General features: G+C 49.3%; 1 protein-coding gene across 2 annotated transcripts in view; it reads left to right on the top strand.

The window, feature by feature from the left end:
* ARAP2 (ArfGAP with RhoGAP domain, ankyrin repeat and PH domain 2) overlaps window positions 1–20704 on the top strand; it is a 508912-nt gene that overhangs the window by 326946 nt on the left and 161262 nt on the right. For both annotated transcript variants that reach the window (XM_030191273.1, XM_030191272.1), the window contains exons 21-22: window positions 3300–3405; window positions 6211–6358. In XM_030191273.1, the coding sequence (XP_030047133.1) occupies window positions 3300–3405; window positions 6211–6358 (254 nt within the window). The remainder of the gene's footprint in view (window positions 1–3299; window positions 3406–6210; window positions 6359–20704) is intronic.

The following is a 20704-nucleotide window of genomic DNA, read 5'->3' as shown; positions in this document are numbered from 1 at the left end:
CTACCCCTTTAATAGAGGCAAAAGTATACATGCAGTGAGCTTACATGAATACTTCCTCCTGGCTGATGTAGGGTTATATTTTCAATGTGTTTTTAGTAGATGGCATGAAGACTGAAGCTTAGCCAGCAAATGTAAATCCCTAAACTAGTCATAAATAATTTCCCAACAGTTTTGAGCTATCTTCATCTCTATCTTTGTCTATCCAGCCACATATACCAACATAAATCCGTGTCCACCCTCAAAGCCCTCCAATCCATGCTCATATTCTACTTTATCCAATGCCACTTTTTCTACCATTCTACAGCAACCTGGGTGCTTAATCTTCCTACTTGTTTCTCTAGCAAATGTGAAATTGTTTAATTCCTTTGAATTGCAGGCTATATAGTGTTGCACAAAAGCCGGTATCTTGCTTTTTTTCCTGCATGCAGCTTCCATAACCCTGCTGTAAAAAAAAGTTCATGGACCACAGAGAGACACCATCTGCCTCTATCGCCAAGGAGGTGGAATAACCCTTTGTCTTATCATCTCCCAAATCTACCATAATGGGGAGGAACTTGGACCATATTCTGCTGTTTCTTCTTACACTTTTTCAGTAGCTCAGGGGGTCTTTTACTAAGGCGTGCTAGTATTTTTAGCGCACGCTAAACACTAGAGATGCCAATGTATTCCTATGAATCAACTTAAGAAGACCTTGCAGTACTGGTGTAGGGACTTATTTCAAATTCAAATTGATTTTGACCCAAACACTCACAAATCTTATGTATTGCACAGTCCAAAATCACACAATCTTCATATCTTTAAATTAACTTTAATATTTTTAACGGGGATCATCAGAGTAACTGACAGCATATCCCATTTGGGAACAGCGTCCCATATACTTATGGTGCTGTACACAACTTCATTGATCTACCCAACTTTTTTTAACCTCTTTTTTATGCAATTTGCTGCCAAAGCTAAGTACTACTTATACACACCTCAAAAGTTTAAACTATACGTTTTTTACAGTATGATTGTTGAAGATTGCATAAAAAACAGGTTTAAAAAAGTCGGGTAGATCAATGAACTTGTGTACAGCACCATAAGTATATGGGACGCTGTTCCCAAATGGGATATGCTGTCAGTTACTCTGATGATCCCCGTTAAAAATATTAAAGTTAATTTAAAGATATGAAGATTGTGTGATTTTGGACTGTGCAATATATAAGATTTGTGAGTGTTTGGGACAAAATCGATTTCAATGTATTCCTATGGGCATCTCTAGCGTTTAGCACATGCTAAAAACACTAGCGGGCCTTAGTAAAGGACCCCCTCAGTTACTGGTTCAGACAGAGAACCTCTTCTTTTCATTTAATGGTAGGGTTCCTGCTTAATACCAAAAGCTTATTGAAGTGACCCACTTAGAAAATCTAGTTGCACTAATGTGAGAGACTGCACAGAGTATAGAATTCTTAAATCTATAAGCATACAATACATGTTATGTTTTTACAGTTTCATCATATTATTGATAATTTATACAGTGATTTCAGTGATATTGAACTTGCACACCCATTAGCCTTTGATGATCATAATTACGCTACTACTACTATTACTATTGCTACGTATGCCTTGTAGCGCTATAGAAATGATAAGTAGTAGTCATAGAGGCATATTTTCAAAGCACTTTGGGAGGCTAAGTTCCATAGGTTTCTATGGAACTTTGGGAGGCTAAGTGCTTTGAAAATGAGCCTCATAATATATCTGATTGGTCTGAAATCACATCAGTATTTGTAGCAGCCTATTTCAAATGTGTGGCATGTTCCTTTCATTCACATATTTAACTTCAAGGAGAATACATTTAGAAGTACCATCTCCTCTCATTTGAGGTATAACTGTTCTTATTAACTTTGGAGCTCTTTCCCTTTCTTTTTATTGAATTTGTCTGTACACCGCTTTGACTTACTTGCTCAGTAAAAGTGGTATAGTAAGTCTTTAATAGGCATAAACATTCAAATCACATACCCCCAGATTCCATATATGCCGCTCAAAACTGCGTGTGTAAATTTGGTTGCGTGCTCAATATGTATGCATAATTTGAATAACAAGCCAATTAGGGAAGATGGCTGAGTCTGGCTAATATAAAGGGGTTTCCTTGATACAGCAAAAATGAAACATGTGGCATGTTGGAATAAAATCCCCTGACTGGTTCCTCTTTCAAATTCAAATGAGTACATATTTTTGAAAACCTTTTGTGTTGAAATGCATTCTATTAAAGAAAAAATTGACCAGTGAAGATATACATGCATAATGCTCAAAATTCAAAGCTATTATCATTGAGTTGCATGCCTGAGGTCACTAAAATTGCTTTATTGAATTTATAGAGTTTTGTAAATGTATATTTTTGTGGGTATTCACTTTGTTTCTAATACAAGTTTATAATTTTTACCCACTAACAATTTTCCTTGGAGTCATTTCATTGAAAAATAAATTATTGGCACTAATTGGCAACAATTTGGAGTTACACATGAATCTTGCTAGGCACTATTCTATAAAGATGCAAGTGTAAATCTTTTAGGGGCCCTTTTACTAAGGCACATAGGCGCCTATGCACATCCAATGTGCGCCAGATTGGAACCTCTGCCTGGCTACTGCATACCCCGGAGCGTAATTCCATTTTTTATGCACATCCAAAACACGCAGTAGAAAATATTTTCTATTTTCTACCACATGGTGCTTACCCGGTGGTAGTTGACAGTTTACATGCACTGGCCGCTTACCGCCCGGTTAGCACGTGAGGCCTTACCACTAAGTCAATGGGTGGTGGTAAGGTCTCAGGCTGAAAATGGGTACGTGCTGGTTTTAATTTTGCCACACGTCCATTTTCGGCCATAAAATATGCTTTTTTTCCTGATGTGCTGAAAAAATGACTGTGCATCCAAAACTTGCACCTACAGCAGTGCAGACCACTTTTTGGCGCACCTTAGTAAAAGGACCCCCCAGTGCACAAATGAAAAGGGGGCATAGCTATAGGAGGGGCATGGATGTTCACTAAAGATACGCATACTGTTATAGAATTTGGGGAATCTGTAGAGAGGCAGAGTAGCAAAAAAAAAAATCAGAAAGACAATGGGGATCGTTCCAGAGGTTTCCCGGGGCTGCCATGGGCCCCCAGACCTTGCATGGAAGAACATTGATCTAGTCTATAGACTACACTGTCAAGAACAGACTACAGGTATGATATTCAGCTGTGGTGACAATTTGGTAGTTTATAAAATTAATAATAGTCTTGGTTATGGACTTGGTCTATGTTTTCTTTATAATAGATATACAGGACAAGAAAGAACGTGTGGAAAAATATGGAACTTTTATCCGAACACTTCCCTCAGTGAATAGAGCAACATTGGCAGCCATAATTGGACACCTTTATAGGTCAGTGTGTCATTTTACAGATTTGTAGCATAAGAATGTAAATGCAATAGTCATTTCTCATGTTCTCTGGGGGGAAAAGTGTTAATATTATATGTACTATTTTCAGTAAACCTAGTATTCAAAAGATTTGTCCTGATAACTGTGGGAGTTACCCAGACAAAGTTTGGCATTTTGAATTCAGGGATCCTTTTACTAAGATGCGCTGAAAAAAGGCCTGTGCTAGTGTAGGCACGTGTATTGAACACATGCAGATCCATTTCTCAGTATGCCTGTAAAAAATGTCTTTTTTGTGGGGCCGAAAATGGACATGCAGCAAAATAAAAATTGGCATGCGTCCATTTTAGGTCTGAGACCTTACCACCACCCATTCACTTAGTGGTAAGGTCTCACACATTAATCGGACAGTAATCATCTATGTGTGTACAATGCCAATAATGTCCGGTCAGCGCAGCGCACTGGAATATAAAATATATTTTCTGGCACACATAAAGGGGCATAATCAAACGGGGACGACCATCTCTAAGGGCGTCCATCTCTAAGGACATCCCGGCGAAGGGGCGGGATTCCCATATTATCGAAACAAGATGGACGTCCATCTTTTGTTTCAATAATACAGTCGGGGACGCCCAAATCTCAACATTTAGGTCGACCTTAGAGATGGTCAACCTAAATGTTGAGATGGTCGACCTTAGAGATGGGTGACCTCGGTTTTCACCGATAAAGGAAACCGAGGACGCCCATCTCAAAAACGACCAAATCCAAGGCATTTGGTCGTGGGAGGAGCCAGCATTCATAGTTCATTGGTCCCCCTCACATGCCAGGACACCAACCGGGCACCCTAGGGGGCACTGCAGTGGACTTCACAAATTGCTTCCAGCTGCATAGCTCCCTTACCTTGTATGCTGAGCCCCGCAAAACCCACTCCCCACAACTGTACACCACTACCATAGCCCTAAGGGGTGAAGGGGGGCACCTACATGTGGGTACAATGGGTTTCGGGTAGGTTTTGGAAGGCTCACATTTACCACCACAAGTGTAACAGGTAGGGGGGGATGGGCCTGGGTCCGCCTGCCTGAATTGCACTGCACCCACTAAAAACTGCTCCAGGGACCTGCATACTTTTAAATTTTTTTTTTGGGTGGGAGGGGGTTGGTGACCACTGGGGGAGTAAGGGGAGGTCATCCCCAATTTCCTCCGGTGGTCATCTGGTCAGTTTGGGCACCTTTTCGAGGCTTAGTCGTGAAAAAAAAAAGGGACCAAGTAAAGTCGATCAAATGCTCATCAGGGCATTCTTTTTTCCATTCTTTTTTCCATTATCAGCCGAGGACACCCATCTCTTAACCACGCCCCCGTCCCGCCTTCGGTAAACTGCCGACATGCCCCTGTGAACTTTGGTCATCCCCGAAACGGAAAGCAGTTGAGGACGCCCAAAATCGGCTTTCGATTATGCCAATTTGGGCGACCCTGAGAGAAGGACGCCAGTCTCCCAATTTGTGTCGGAAGATGGGCGTCGTTCTCTTTCGAAAATAAGCCTGATAGTGGACTTGCATAAAAAATGAAATTACTGCTCAGGCCACGCGGTAGCCGACCGGTAGTTTGGAATTGGTGTGCATTGTGCACGCTTAGGCGCCTACATGGCCTAGTAAAAGAGCCCCTCAATTTTCCCCCCTCCCCACCCCACACACACACATCATAGTATTTACATTTTGTTCTTTCAGCTTATTGGACAAAATTTAACAGCAGCTAAAGAAGAATGCATGGGTTAAGTTTGTCAAGCAGAGCTGAATATCACAAAGAGAGAGAGAGAGAGAGAGATGCATTCAGTATAATGTTATCTTCTCTCTTCATAAACCCTGCACTGGAATGTGTTTTATAGGGTTGTGCATTCAGTAGTGCACATTCAGTTAATTAAAGGGCCCTTTTTCTAAGTTGTGCTAGTAAATGGGCTTAGTGCATCATACTGCAGAACTTTACTGCCTTCTAAACCTGTTTCTAGCACAACTGTAACTGCAGCCTTTTTCAATTATTTCATTTTCTGGCCACATTAACATGCGACCACTATTTAAGAAGCACTAAGGGCTCCTGCCTCAAGTCCGCCTTAACTAGTTAGCGGAAAAAAAAGAGAGATCAGAAGAGGCCCCTTTTGAAAAAGAACACAGAACAAACAACAAAACAAGTGCTGAATTGTTAATAAATATCCCAAGGTTAGAACCTCAGTGGTCGCTCCCCCTTTTTTGTTGTTGTTTGTTAACCAGTTTGCACACAGTAATATCAGCATGCTCACTGGTGAATGCGTCCATGCCCATTCCCTACACATATCACACCTTCTCTTAAAAATAAATAGAAAAAAAAATATTACTGTGCAATTACCACTCGAAAGCAGGTAAATTGCTGCAGAACACTTTGGCGTGCCTTGTGGTAAGCGTTTTTTGGTGCGATAAGCGCACATTATGGCTTTAACGCACCTTAGTAAAAGGTCCCCTAAGATACCTTACAAAAGTTTAGCACATGCAAATTAATAAATCTGCAAATTAATGTGTGTACAACTGATTTTGATGCATTAAAAAAATTTCTAATATAGGTTAAAATATTTATTTACTGACTGAAACAATCCAAATTGGGAGGAAAGCCGAGTTTTTTCAGAAAGAACTGAAAATATTTAGTTTGTGTACATGCCTTGTGTTTTAATAATGTTTTTGAAAGTGCCTCACTGTCTTATGACAAATGTACATTGTGAAAAGCTGCAGTTAGTACTTTTTTTTAACCATAACTGGCTGTAATAATGAACTTGGTTATTTTTGATAGGGTACAGAAATGTGCAGAAATAAATCACATGAACACACTAAATTTGGCCAAGGCATTTTCATCTTGCTTGTTTCAAACTAAAGGACAGACTGAGGAAGAAGTCAAAGTCACCGAGGACCTGATTGATAATTTTGTACAACTATTTCAGGTAATTGGTTTATGCATGTGTAATAGGAGAAGGGGATAGGATTCTTGCTTCGGGGCAATCTATAAATGGTTCTAACCCCAGGGTTTGATAAAACATTTACTTCATCCTGGCTAAAGTGAATTTGGTACCACTCCTGATGAAACAATTGTGAAACAGCAGCACTCTGTTGAGTGATTCATTTGCCAGTCTCTTGCCAGTTGTCACTTGTTTCAATATTTTCATAAAATAGGTACTAAACGCAAACTTCACTCTCTTTCTCTTCTATGGAGGAAAGACTTCAGATTCTCTGCTTTCGTCTCTATTGTATTTTCCTACATTGGCAGACTGCTTCCTATCCTGTACTATACAGACCTTTAAGCCTGCTACACGGATTAGGTGCAGAATCGTCACTAGTCTGAAAATCTCCGTGTGTAATTTATCTGCTCTTTTTAGCATAACCGTATTCCAATTAAAGATTACACTTATCTGGGCTGTAGCTCAAATGATTGGAAATGCTTGACAGAGAGCCCCTGTTTCTCAAGTGCTTCTTCAGGAGCTTTCCCTTGGTGACTTAATTTGCCCTGCAATGAAAGTGTAAATATTATTTCTCCGAGGACAAGCAGGCTGCTTGTTCTCACGACTGGGTGACGTCCGCGGCAGCCCCCACCAACCGGAAAAGGCTTCGCGGGACGGTCGGCACGCAGAGCACGCCCACCGCGCATGCGCGGCCGTCTTCCCGCCCGTGCGCGACCGCTCCCGCCAGTTCCTTTTTTTCCGCGTCTGGAGAGAGTCGTGCCTCGCCGCTCTCTCTGTTTCAGCCGCCGGATTTCGATCGCGTTTACGCGGATCGTGCTTTTTCTTTGTTTCACTTTGTTTGTTACCGTCCGGTTTCTTTTTAAAAAAAAAAAGAAACCCTGCACGTGTGGAACACGCGCTCCCTTTTTCCCTCGCTTCCAGCGGGGACGCCGCGTTGCGGCCTAGTGGCCGCACGGTCGTTTTCCTTTTCGTGGTGTGATTTCAGCCACCATTGACGACTTTGACTTCGCCGACGCGATTTTTCCGTCGATGTCCTCAAGGGTCCCGAGTGGATTTAAAAAGTGTGGTCGCTGCGGCCGGCCGATCTCGCAGACCGACACCCACGCTTGGTGCCTCCAGTGCCTCGGGCCGGAGCACAATATCAAGTCGTGTTCCCTGTGTCTCGGTCTCCGGAAACGGACTCAGGTTGCGAGGCAAGTTCTGCGGGACCGTCTTTTTGGAACTTGCGCCGGCCCCTCGATGTCGACCTCGACGGCATCGGTATCGACGCCCGGCCCTTCGGTACCGGTATCGATGCCCGAGACATCGGCACCGATGGCATCGACCCCAGGAGAACAGGTCCCGTCGGCCCGCCGGTCCGCTGACGAGGGTAGAGGTGAGCGGCCGCGTGGGCAGTCGGCCCCGGTCACTCCCTCAGCCCGTGGCCCTCGGGACCGAACCCTGTCTGACCCGGCTCCCCGGGACCGAGGGGGATCGTCCTCCTCCTCCTCCATACCTCCCGGCACCGGTGACGCGCATCGGAAGAAAGACAAGAAGCGTCGTCACCGGTCGCCCTCGGTGCATCCGGACATCGGAGAGGAGGCGGCGCCGAAGCGTCATCGTCGAGAGGAGAGGTCCCCGTCGGTCGTGGAGGTACCGACGCGTCAGGGTTCTGGCACCTCGGTGCCGTCTCCTGGCCCCCATCAGCTTCTGGCACCGACACCCCTACCGGCCCCACCGCCTTTCCCGGCAGCGGGCCTGGACGAGTGCCTCAGAGCCATCCTTCCGGGGATCCTGGAAGGGCTGATGCGCCAGGCTGTGCCGGCGCCGGGGGTGCTTGCGCCCTCGGCGCCGATGTCTGTGGCGCCGGTGAGCTCTAGCCCGGCGCCGGGGCCGTCGACACCGCCGCCGCTTGCGGCGCCGGTCTCGACCGCCACGCAGGTGGAGTCCCCGTCGACGTCGATGGAGGGAGCTCCGTCCCCGCCGGCGCGGGAGTCCACCGCTCGACGACACCGAGACCTCGGTGCCTCGACGTCGAGCCGGGCCCGGTTCAGGACTCAGCTACATGAGCTTATGTCCGATACCGAGGATGAGGACTCGTGGGGGGAAGAGGAGGACCCTAGATATTTCTCCTCAGAGGAGTCTACGGGCCTTCCCTCGGACCCCACGCCTTCACCGGAGAGGAAGCTCTCACCCCCCGAGAGCCTCTCCTTTGCCTCCTTTGTGCGGGATATGTCTATCAGCATTCCCTTCCCCGTGGTCTCTGTGGAAGAGCCTAGGGCCGAGATGCTCGAGGTCCTCGACTATCCATCGCCACCTAGAGAGTCCTCCACGGTGCCGCTGCACAATGTCCTCAAGGAGACACTGCTTCGGAACTGGGTGCGACCGTTAACTAACCCCACCATTCCCAAGAAAGCAGAGTCCCAATACAGGATCCACTCCGACCCAGAGTTAATGCGGCCCCAATTGCCCCATGACTCGGCGGTCGTGGATTCTGCTCTCAAGAGGGCACGGAGTTCGAGGGATACCGCCTCGGCGCCCCCGGGGCGGGAGTCTCGCACTCTGGACTCGTTTGGGAGGAAGGCCTACCAATCCTCCATGCTCGTGACCCGCATCCAGTCATACCTGCTCTATATGAGCATCCACATGTGGACCTATGTGCAACAACTGGCGGACCTGGTCGAGAAGCTCCCGCCGGAGCAGTCCAGGCCTTATCAGGAGGTGGTCAGGCAGCTGAAGGCGTGCAGAAAGTTCCTGTCCAGGGGTATCTATGACACCTGTGACGTGGCATCTCGTGCTGCGGCCCAAGGTATAGTGATGCGCAGGCTCTCATGGCTGCGTGCCTCTGACCTGGACAACCGCACCCAGCAGAGACTGGCCGACGTCCCTTGCCGGGGGGATAACATTTTTGGTGAGAAGGTCGAGCAGATGGTGGACCAACTGCATCAGCGGGAAACCGCTCTCGACAAGCTCTCCCACCGGGCGCCTTCAGCATCCACCTCAGCAGGTGGACGTTTTTCCCGGGCCCGGCAGGCTGCACCCTATTCTTTTGCAAAGCGTAGGTACAACCAGCCGGCCCGAAGGCCTCGTCAGGCACAGGGACAGCCCCAGCGCGCTCGTTCCCGTCAACAGCGTGCGCCTAAGCAGCCCCCTGCGCCTCCACAGCAAAAGCCAGGGACGGGCTTTTGACTGGATCCACGGGAACATAGCCGCCCTCAAAGTGTCCGTACCGGACGATCTGCCGGTCGGGGGGAGGTTGAAATATTTTCACCAAAGGTGGCCTCTCATAACCTCCGACCAGTGGGTTCTCCAAATAGTGCGGTGCGGATACGCCCTGAATTTGACCTCCCTGCCTCCAAATTGTCCTCCGGGAGCTCAATCCTTCAGCTCCCATCACAAGCAGGTACTTGCAGAGGAACTCTCCGCCCTTCTCAGCGCCAATGCGGTCGAGCCCGTACCACCCGGGCAGGAAGGGCAGGGATTCTATTCCAGGTACTTCCTTGTGGAAAAGAAAACAGGGGGGATGCGTCCCATCCTAGACCTGAGAGGCCTGAACAAATTCCTGGTCAAAGAAAAGTTCAGGATGCTTTCCTTGGGCACCCTTCTGCCAATGATTCAGAAAAACGACTGGCTATGTTCCCTGGATTTAAAGGATGCATATACTCACATCCCGATACTGCCAGCTCACAGACAGTATCTCAGATTCCGCCTGGGCGCACGACACTTTCAGTACTGTGTGCTGCCCTTTGGGCTCGCCTCCGCTCCACGAGTGTTTACAAAGTGCCTCGTGGTGGTGGCGGCGTACCTACGCAGGCTGGGAGTGCACGTGTTCCCATATCTCGACGATTGGCTGCTCAAGAACACCTCGGAGGCAGGAGCCCTCCGGTCCATGCAGTGCACTATTCAACTCCTGGAGCTGCTGGGGTTTGTGATAAATTACCCAAAGTCCCATCTCCAGCCCACCCAGTCTCTGGAATTCATAGGAGCTCTGCTGAATACCCAGACGGCTCAGGCCTTCCTTCCCGAAGCGAGGGCCAACAACCTCCTGTCCCTCGCTTCGCAGACCAGAGCGTCTCAGCAGGTCACAGCTCGGCAGATGTTGAGACTTCTGGGTCATATGGCCTCCACAGTTCATGTGACTGCCATGGCTCGTCTTCATATGAGATCTGCTCAATGGACCCTAGCTTCCCAGTGGTTCCAAGCCACCGGGAATCTAGAAGATGTCATCCGCCTCCCCACCAGTTGCCGCACTTCACTGCTCTGGTGGACCATCCGGACCAATTTGACCCTGGGACGTCCATTCCAAATTCCGCAGCCCACGAAAGTGCTGACGACGGATGCATCTCGCCTGGGGTGGGGAGCTCATGTCGATGGGCTTCACACCCAGGGTCTGTGGTCCCTCCAGGAAAAGGATCTGCAGATCAACCTCCTGGAGCTCCGAGCGATCTGGAACGCACTGAAGGCTTTCAGAGATCGGCTGTCCTACCAAATTATCCAAATTCGGACAGACAATCAGGTTGCAATGTATTACGTCAACAAGCAGGGGGGCACCGGATCTCGCCCCCTGTGTCAGGAAGCCGTCGGGATGTGGCGTTGGGCGTGCCGGTTTGGCATGCTCCTCCAAGCCACGTACCTGGCAGGCGTAAACAACAGTCTGGCCGACAGACTGAGCAGAGTCATGCAACCGCACGAGTGGTCGCTCCATTCCAGAGTGGTACGCAAGATCTTCCGAGAGTGGGGCACCCCCTCGGTGGACCTTTTCGCCTCTCAGACCAACCACAAGCTGCCTCTGTTCTGTTCCAGACTTCAGACACACGGCAGGCTAGCGTCAGATGCCTTTCTCCTTCATTGGGGGACCGGCCTCCTGTATGCTTATCCTCCCATACCTTTGGTGGGGAAGACCTTACTGAAGCTCAAGCAAGACCGCGGCACCATGATTCTGATAGCGCCCTTTTGGCCCCGTCAGATCTGGTTCCCTCTTCTTCTGGAGTTGTCCTCAGAAGAACCGTGGAGATTGGAGTGTTTTCCGACTCTCATTTCGCAGAACGACGGAGCGTTGCTGCACCCCAACCTTCAATCCCTGGCTCTCACGGCCTGGATGTTGAGGGCGTAGACTTCGCTGCGTTGGGTCTGTCTGAGGGTGTCTCCCGGGTCTTGCTTGCCTCTAGGAAGGATTCCACTAAAAAGAGTTACTTTTTCAAGTGGAGGAGGTTTGTCGTTTGGTGTGAGAGCAAGGCCCTAGAACCTCGTTCTTGCCCTGCACAGAACCTGCTTGAATACCTTCTGCCTCAAGACCAACTCAGTAAGGAATCACCTTAGTGCGATTAGTGCTTACCATTATCGTGTGGAAGGTAAAGCCATCTCTGGAGAGCCTTTAGTCGTTCGATTCATGAGAGGCTTGCTGTTGTCAAAGCCCCCTATCAAGCCTCCTACAGTGTCATGGGATCTCAACGTCGTCCTCACCCAGCTGATGAAACCTCCTTTTGAGCCACTGAATTCCTGCCATCTGAAGTACTTGACCTGGAAGGTCATTTTCTTGGTGGCAGTTACTTCAGCTCGTAGGGTCAGTGAGCTTCAAGCCCTGGTAGCTCATGCTCCGTATACCAAATTTCATCACAACAGAGTAGTGCTCCGCACCCACCCAAAGTTCCTGCCGAAGGTGGTGTTGGAGTTCCATCTTAACCAGTCAATTGTCTTGCCAACATTCTTCCCCAGGCCGCATACCCGCCCTGCTGAACGTCAGTTGCACACATTGGACTGCAAGAGAGCATTGGCCTTCTACTTGGAGCGGACACAGCCCCACAGACAGTCCGCCCAATTGTTTGTTTCTTTCGACCCTAACAGGCTAGGGGTCGCTGTCGGGAAACGCACCATCTCCAATTGGCTAGCAGATTGCATTTCCTTCACTTACGCCCAGGCTGGGCTGGCTCTTGAGGGTCATATCACGGCTCATAGTGTCAGAGCCATGGCAGCGTCAGTGGCCCACTTGAAGTCAGCCACTATTGAAGAGATTTGCAAGGCTGCGACGTGGTCTTCTGTCCACACATTCACATCACATTACTGCCTCCAGCAGGATACCCGACGCGACAGTCGGTTCGGGCAGTCGGTGCTGCAGAATCTGTTTGGGGTGTAAATCCAACTCCACCCTCCAGGACCCGAATTTATTCTGGTCAGGCTGCACTCTCAGTTAGTTGTTCTTCGTAGGTCAATTTCTGTTGTACCCTCGCCGTTGCGAGGTTCAATTGACCTGGGTTCTTGTTTTGAGTGAGCCTGAAAGCTAGGGATACCCCAGTCGTGAGAACAAGCAGCCTGCTTGTCCTCGGAGAAAGTGAATGATACATACCTGTAGCAGGTGTTCTCCGAGGACAGCAGGCTGATTGTTCTCACCTACCCTCCCTCCTCCCCTTTGGAGTTGTGTTTCATATTTTATTGCTTGTCATTCAACTGGCGGGAGCGGTCGCGCACGGGCGGGAAGACGGCCGCGCATGCGCGGTGGGCGTGCCCTGCGTGCCGACCGTCCCGCGAAGCCTTTTCCGGTTGGTGGGGGCTGCCGCGGACGTCACCCAGTCGTGAGAACAATCAGCCTGCTGTCCTCGGAGAACACCTGCTACAGGTATGTATCATTCACTATTTCAGAGAGAGGAGACCAATGGATTAGCTTAGTGTATAAAATGCAGAGAGAATCCTACCTTCGGAGGGTCCTGCTAGTTCCTTCAGCGGGACGCCTACCGTTTAACATGGCGCCGGGGTTATTTAAAACCGATGCCATCAAGTATGTCCAATCACGGACCGCTTAGTTTTTAAAGGGACCGAGTATCTTTACTGAATTGTCTGTCTATACCATCATTCCCCTGATCATGTTGTGGACAATCTACAAAAACGTCTTCCATTCAATCCGATTGTTGAGACCCTTTGGGGCTAGGGTTAGCTTAAAAATCCATCATTGTTCTCTTTGTATCAAAACCCAATCTCTGTTACCACCCCGCTGGGACCCAATTACATGATCTATAACTGTACATTTAAAATCCATAAACGCATGATTTTTTTCTATGCAGTGGGCTACCAGGGGTGCTTCCCTGCGTTGATGTGTGATATTAAATTTGTGATCACTTAACTGCTGTTTTAATGCCCATGTGGTTTTTCCCCACATATATGGACACGTACATTTCAAGGCATAAACTACATGAGTACTATTGCAGTCTGTATTATGTCTAAGCTTATATTTTTTGTCATCCCTAGGGTTAATGAACACATTTGTAGTATCCATATTCGGACAGTATATACAGTCTCCACAGTCTCTATGACCCATACTCTCAGTGGTTGTGATCCTATTTCCTACCTGAGGTTGCATTATCTCCCTCAGGTTTTGTCCTCTAGAAAATGCTATGCGTAATTGATGGTCTTGGAATGCTGGGTGCCCTGGTAGAATTCTCCAGTGGCGCTTCAATATTCTTAACACCGGCCGAATTCCGTGCGTATATTTGAGCCCACAAGTTTGTATTTGCCTGTCTGTTTTTTTTTCTCTTGGCTGAAGGAGAAACTCACTATTGTTATACTTCGCTCTAGTATATGCTGACTTTAGTATCTCTGTTGGATATTGTCTAATATTAAATTTATGCAATAAAGTTTTAGCTTGATTTTTAAACGTGTCCTTATCATTGCATATCCTGCAATATCTCAATAATTGAGAAAATGGTAAACTTTTTTTCGTAGTTAAAGGTTGGTTACTTTGATAATGTAGAAGAGTGTTACGGTCTGTGGGTTTTATATATACTTCTGTAGCAAATGATCTTATATCTTATAGTATCTCTATGTCCAAAAAATTAGTTTTTGTACTTGATTGTTGTTTCATGAATGTAATATTGATGTCTCTAGTATTCAACCATTCAGAAAAGGTTTGCAACTGACCTTCTGTGCCTCTCCACAGCATAAACACATCATCTATATATCGGTGCCATGTAAAAATATATTGTTTCCATGGATTCCCTTGCTGCCAACATTCTTCAAATCGTACCATATACAGACAAGCAATTGAAGGAGCACACATAACTCCCATCGCCACCCCCTTTTTCTGCTGAAAAACTGTTCCTTAAACAGAAAAAAATTATTTTCTAGAGCTATTGTAGCTAGTTCATTAGGAATGAAGTAGGAGTCTGGTGGTGGCATGGTCTAGTCTGCAAAAATTCCTCTACTATGGTTAAACAGGACTGTTGAATCAAAGATGTATAAAGAGCTACCACATCCAGAGTAACCATAATGAACGGATGCTGATTCTTAGGGACTTTGTTCAATATCGTCAAGAAATGCATACTATCTCTTCTCCGAGGACAAGCAGGCTGCTTGTTCTCACTGATGGGTGACGTCCGCGGCAGCCCCTCCAATCGGAGATCTTCCCTAGCAAAGACGTTTGCTAGGCCTCGCGCGCGCACGCCGACCGCGCATGCGCGACCGTCTTCCCGCCCGAACTCGCTCGTGTTCGTCAGTCTTCTTTTTTTCGTGCTCGGGACGGCTGTGTTTACCGTCGTTCTGTGCCCTGAGGAGACCCTCGCGCTTTTCTTCCATCCTTCCGTTTCGGAAGTTTTCTTTATTTTTACTAGTTCGCGTGTTCTTCGAAAAAAAAATCTTTCCTTTATTTCGAGTTGTTTTTCCCGTACCAGTTTCCTTTCACTTTCGGTAGCGGCCCTGTTGGCCGCCCATACTGGTTTTTTCTCCCTTTTATTTTGGTGCCTTTGCCATCATCGCAAATTTTGATTTTGCCGGCGTGATTTTTCCGCCCATGTCATTGAAGCCTCCCAGCGGCTTCAAGAAGTGCACCCAATGCAACCGGGCTATCTCGCTCACTGATAGGCACGCTTTGTGCCTTCAGTGTCTGGGGGCTGGGCACCGTCCTCAAGCCTGTACTCTCTGTTGTTTGTTAAAAAGAGAACTCAGGCGGCGAGATTGGCCCAGTGGAACGTTCTGTTCGGGGCCTCACCCGGTGCTTCGACGGTTTCAGTATCGAGGTCATCGGCCGGTACATCGACATCGGCGGTACCGAGGTCATCGACCGATGCTCCAGCGTCGACGGTACTGAGATCATCGTTGGTGCTGATGTCGTCGGAGGGTGCTTCTTCGTCCGGAGTGCAGGTGAGGGCTGTCCATTCCCCTGCTGGTGGCAGTGAGCCCTCGAGTAGGTCTCCCCCTGCCTCGAGGGCTCCTGCGGTACAGCCCCCCCCCCCCCTCCGGGATCAACCTTCTTCGGACCCGGCCCCGAGGAAGAGACGCTTGGATTCGATGTCCTCCTCGTCGGTACCGGGAGGTTCCGGTGACATGCTTCGTGTGAAGGCAAAGAAGCATCGGCACCGGTCACCTTCCCGTCATGGTGCCGAGAGCTCTGGGTCGCCGAGGGAGTCAGCACCCACTAGGCATCGACGCCGGGAAGACCACTCACCCTCTATTCAGGAGGTGTCGATGCGCTGTACCCTGGACAGCCCAGTACCGCCTCCGCGCCCCGAGCAGATTCTCAGTTCGTCGCCTGTATCGGACTCCCAGCCTTCCTCGACAGCTGCTCTAAGCGAGAGCCTCAGGGCCATCCTTCCAGGGATCCTGGAGGACCTGTTGCGCCCTTCTCCGGTACCGGGAGTGCTTGCGCCGCCGGTGCCATCAAGTGAGGCGACGGCTGTCCCCTTGCCCATCGTGAGGTCTCCGGTGCCAGTACTGCTTGCGGTGCACGCGTCGGCTGCCTCCCAAGTAGACTCTCCGACGACGTCGATGGAAGGAGCTTCATCGCCGCCGATGCGAGAGTCTACTTCTCAACGTTCCCACCGTGGCCATGTGTGTACGGAGTCGAGGCGGGCACAACTTCGGACAGAGGTTCATGAACTAGTGTCCGACACTGATGGTGAGGCCTCATGGGAAGCAGAGGAAGACGTCAGATATTTCTCAGATGAGGAGTCTGACGGTCTTCCTTCTGATCCCACTCCCTCCCCTGAAAGACAGCTTTCTCCTCCTGAGATTCTATCTTTCGTGGCCTTTGTCCGGGAAATGTCTATGGCAATTCCCTTCCCTGTGGTTACGGATGATGAGCCAAGGACTGAAATGTTTGAGCTTTTGGACTACCCTTCGCCACCTAAGGAATCGTCCACAGTACCCATGCATCATGTCTTCAAGAAGACACTGCTGGTGAACTGGGCGAAGCCGCTAACTAATCCCCACATCCCTAAGAAGATCGAATCCCAGTATCGGATCCATAGGGACCCTGAGTTGATGCGGACTCAGTTGCCTCACGACTCTGGGGTTGTGGTTCTGGCCCTTAAGAAGGTCAAGAGTTCTAGAGAGTATGCTTCGGCGCCCCCGGGCAAAGACTCTAAAACCTTGGATTATTTTGGGAGGAAGGCCTACCATTTTTCAATGCTCATGGCCAAAATCCAGTCTTACCAGCTCTACACAAGCATTCATATGTGGAATAATGTGCGGCAGTTGGCGGACTTGGTGGATAAGCTCCCTTCTGAGCAAGCCAAGCCTTTTCAGCAGGTGGTCAGGCAGCTGAGGGCGTGTCGTAAATTCCTGGCCAGGGGTGTTTATGACACCTTTGATGTCGCGTCCAGGGCCGCTGCTCAAGGTGTGGTGATGCACAGGCTCTCATGGTTGCGTGCCTCCGACCTGGAAAATAGGATCCAGCAGCGAATTGCGAATTCTCCTTGCCGGGGGGAATAATAATTTTGGTGAAAAGGTCGAACAGGTGGTAGAGTAGCTCCACCAGCGGGACACCGCATTCGACAAATTCTCCCGCCAGGCGCCTTCAGCATCTACCTCAACTGGTAGACATTTTTATGGCGGAAGAAGGACTGTTACCTATTCTAATAGCGTAGGTACAATCCTCCCTCTCGCCAGCCTGCTGCCCAGGCCAAGCCCCAGCGCGCTCGCTCTCATCAGCAGCATGCGACTCAGCAAGCCCCTGCGGCTCCCCAGCAAAAGCAAGGGACGGGCTTTTGACTGGCTCCAGTCGGGGGGAGGCTAAAATTTTTTCACCAAAGGTGGCCTCTCATAACCTCCGACCAGTGGGTTCTCCAGATAGTCCGGCTAGGATACTCCCTCAATTTGGTTTCAAAGCCTCCAAATTGCCCACCAGGAGCTCAAACCTTCAGCTTCCAGCACAAGCAGGTACTTGCAGAGGAACTCTCCACTCTTCTCAGCGCCAATGCGGTCGAGCCCGTGCCACCCGGGCAAGAAGGGCTGGGATTCTATTCCAGGTACTTCCTTGTGGAAAAGAAAACAGGAGGGATGCGTCCCATTCTAGACCTAAGGGCCCTGAACAAATATCTGGTCCGAGTAAAGTTCAGGATGCTTTCCCTGGGCACCCTTCTTTCCATGATTCAGGAAAAGGATTGGCTATGCTCTCTGGACTTAAAGGATGCTTATACACACATCCCGATACTGCCAGCTCACAGACAGTATCTCCGATTTCATCTGGGAACACGGCACTTTCAGTATTGTGTGCTACCCTTTGGTATCGCCTCCGTGCCCAGGGTGTTCACAAAGTGCCTCGCTGTGGTGGCGGCATCTCTACACAGACTGGGAGTGCATGTGTTCCCTTACCTCGGCGATTGGCTGGTGAAGAACACCTCCGAGGCAGGAGCTCTACAGTCCATGCAGATGACTATTCGACTCCTGGAGCTATTGGGGTTTGTAATAAATTATCCAAAGTCCCACCTTCTTCCTGTGCAGAAACTCAAATTCATAGGGGCTCTGCTGGATTCTCAGACAGCTTGTGCCTACCTTCCGGAAGCGAGGGCCGACAATCTTCTGTCCCTTGTTTCCTGGGTACGAGCGTCTCAGCAGATCACAGCTCGGCAGATGTTGAGATTGCTCAGCCACATGGCCTCCACAGTGCATGTGACTCCCATGGCCCGCCTCCACATGAGATCAGCTCAATGGGCCATAGCGTCTCAGTGGTACAAGCTGTTGGGGACCTGGAGGACTTAGTCCTGCTGTCCACGAGTTTTCTCCAATCCCTGCATTGGTGGACAATTCGATCCAATTTGACTCTGGGACGTCCCTTCCAAATTCCTCAGCCACAAAAGGTGCTGACAACGGATGCATCTCTCCTGGGGTGGGGAGCTCATGTCGATGGGCTTCACACCCAAGGGAGTTGGTCCCTCCAGAAACAAGGTCTACAGATCAACCTTCTGGAGTTACAAGCGGTCTGGAATGCTCTAAAGGCCTTCAGAGATCAGCTGTCCCATCAAATTATTCCAATTCAGATGGACAGTCAGGTTGCCATGTACTGTATCAACAAGCAGGGGGGCACCAGATCTCGCCCCCTGTGTCAGGAGGCCGTCAGAATATGGCTTTGGGCTCGCCGGAACGGCATGTTTCTTCAAGCCACGTATCTGGCAGGCGTAAACAACAGTCTGGCCAACAGATTGAGCAGAATCATGCAACCTCACGAGTGGTCACTCAATTCCCGAGTGGTACGTGAGATCTTTTAAGTGTGGGGCACCCCCTTGGTGGATCTCTTCGCCACTCAAGTCAATCACAAGGTCCCTCAATTCTGTTCCAGACTTCAGGCCCATGGCAGACTAGCATCGGATGCCTTCCTCCTGCATTGGGGGGAGGGCCTCCTGTATGCCTATCCTCCCATACCTTTGGTGGGGAAGAGTTTGCTGAAACTCAAGCAGGATCGAGGCATCATGATCCTGATTACTCCCTTTTGGCCGCGTCAGATATGGTTCCCTCTTCTTCTGGAATTGTCTTCCGAAGAACCTTGGAGATCGGAGTGTTTTCCGACCGTCATTACTCAGAACGAGGGGGCGCTTCTGCATCCCAACCTCCGGTCCCTGGCTCTCATGGCCTGGATGTTGAGAGCGTAGATTTTGCCTCCTTGGGTCTCTCAGAGGGTGTCTCCAGAGTCTTGCTTGCTTCCAGGAAAGATTCCACTAAGAAGAGTTACTTCTTTCTACGGCGGAGGTTTGCCGTCTGATGTGACAGCAAGGCCCTAGATCCTCGCTCTTGTCCTACACAGACCCTGCTTGAATACCTTCTGCACTTGTCCGAGTCTGGTCTTAAGACCAACTCCGTAAGGGTTCATAGTGCGATTAGTGCATACCATTACCGTGTGGAAGGTAAGACGATCTCGGGACAGCCTTTAGTTGTTCGCTTCATGAGAGGTTTGTTTTTGTCAAAGCCCCCCATCAAACCTCCTACAGTGTCATGGGATCTCAATGTTGTTCTCACCCAGCTGATGAAACCCCCTTTTGAGCCACTGGATTCCTGCCATCTGAAGTACTTGACCTGGAAGGTCATTTTCTTGGTGGCAGTCACTTCAGCTCGTAGAGTCAGTGAGCTTCAAGCCCTAGTAGCACATGCTCATTATTCATCATAATAGAGTAGTCCTCCGCACCCACCCTAAGTTCTTGCCAAAGGTGGTGTCGGAGTTCCATCTGAACCAGTCAATTGTCTTGCCAACATTCTTCCCCCGTCCGCATACCCGCCCTGCTGAACGTCAACTGCACACATTGGAGTGCAAGAGAGCATTGGCCTTCTATCTGGAGTGGACACAGCCCCACAGACAGTCCCCCCAATTGTTTGTTTCTTTTGATCCTAACAGGAGGGGAGTGGCTGTCGGGAAACGCACCATTTCTAATTGGCTAGCAGATTGCATCTCCTTCGCTTACACCCAGTCTGGGCTGACTCTTGAGGGTCATGTCACGGCTCATAGTGTTAGAGCCATGGCTGCATCAGTGGCCCACTTAAAGTCAGCCACTATCGAGATTTGCAAAGCTGCGACGTGGTCATCTGTCCACACATTCACATCGCATTACTGCCTACAGCAGGATACCCGACGCGACAGTCGGTTTGGGCAGTCGGTGCTGCAGAATCTGTTCGGGGTTTAGAATCCAACTCCACCCCCATAGGCCCATTTTTTATTCTGTTCCAGGCTGCACTCTCAGTTAGTTTAAAACGTTAGGTCAATCTCAGTTATGTCCTTGCCGTTGCGAGGCCCAATTGTTGTTTTGAGTGAGCCTGGAGGCTAGGGATACCCCATCAGTGAGAACAAGCAGCCTGCTTGTCCTCGGAGAAAGCGAAAGCTACATATCTGTAGAAGGTATTCTTCGAGGACAGCAGGCTGATTGTTCTCACAAACCCACCCGCCTCCCCTTTGGAGTTGTGTCTTCCCTTGTCTTTGTTTTGCTATTTACTGGACTGACGAACACAAGCGAGTTTGGGCGGGAAGACGGTCGCGCATGCGTGGTCGACGTGCGCTCGAGGCCCTGTCTTTGCTAGGGAAGATCTCCGATTGGATGGGCTGCCGCGGACGTCACCCATCAGTGAGAACAATCAGCCTGCTGTCCTCGGAGAATACCTTCTACA

Source organism: Microcaecilia unicolor, chromosome 2, assembly GCF_901765095.1.
Source record: "Microcaecilia unicolor chromosome 2, aMicUni1.1, whole genome shotgun sequence".
NCBI classification, from domain to species: Eukaryota; Metazoa; Chordata; class Amphibia; order Gymnophiona; family Siphonopidae; genus Microcaecilia; species Microcaecilia unicolor.
This window is presented reverse-complemented; position numbering and strand designations above follow the sequence as displayed.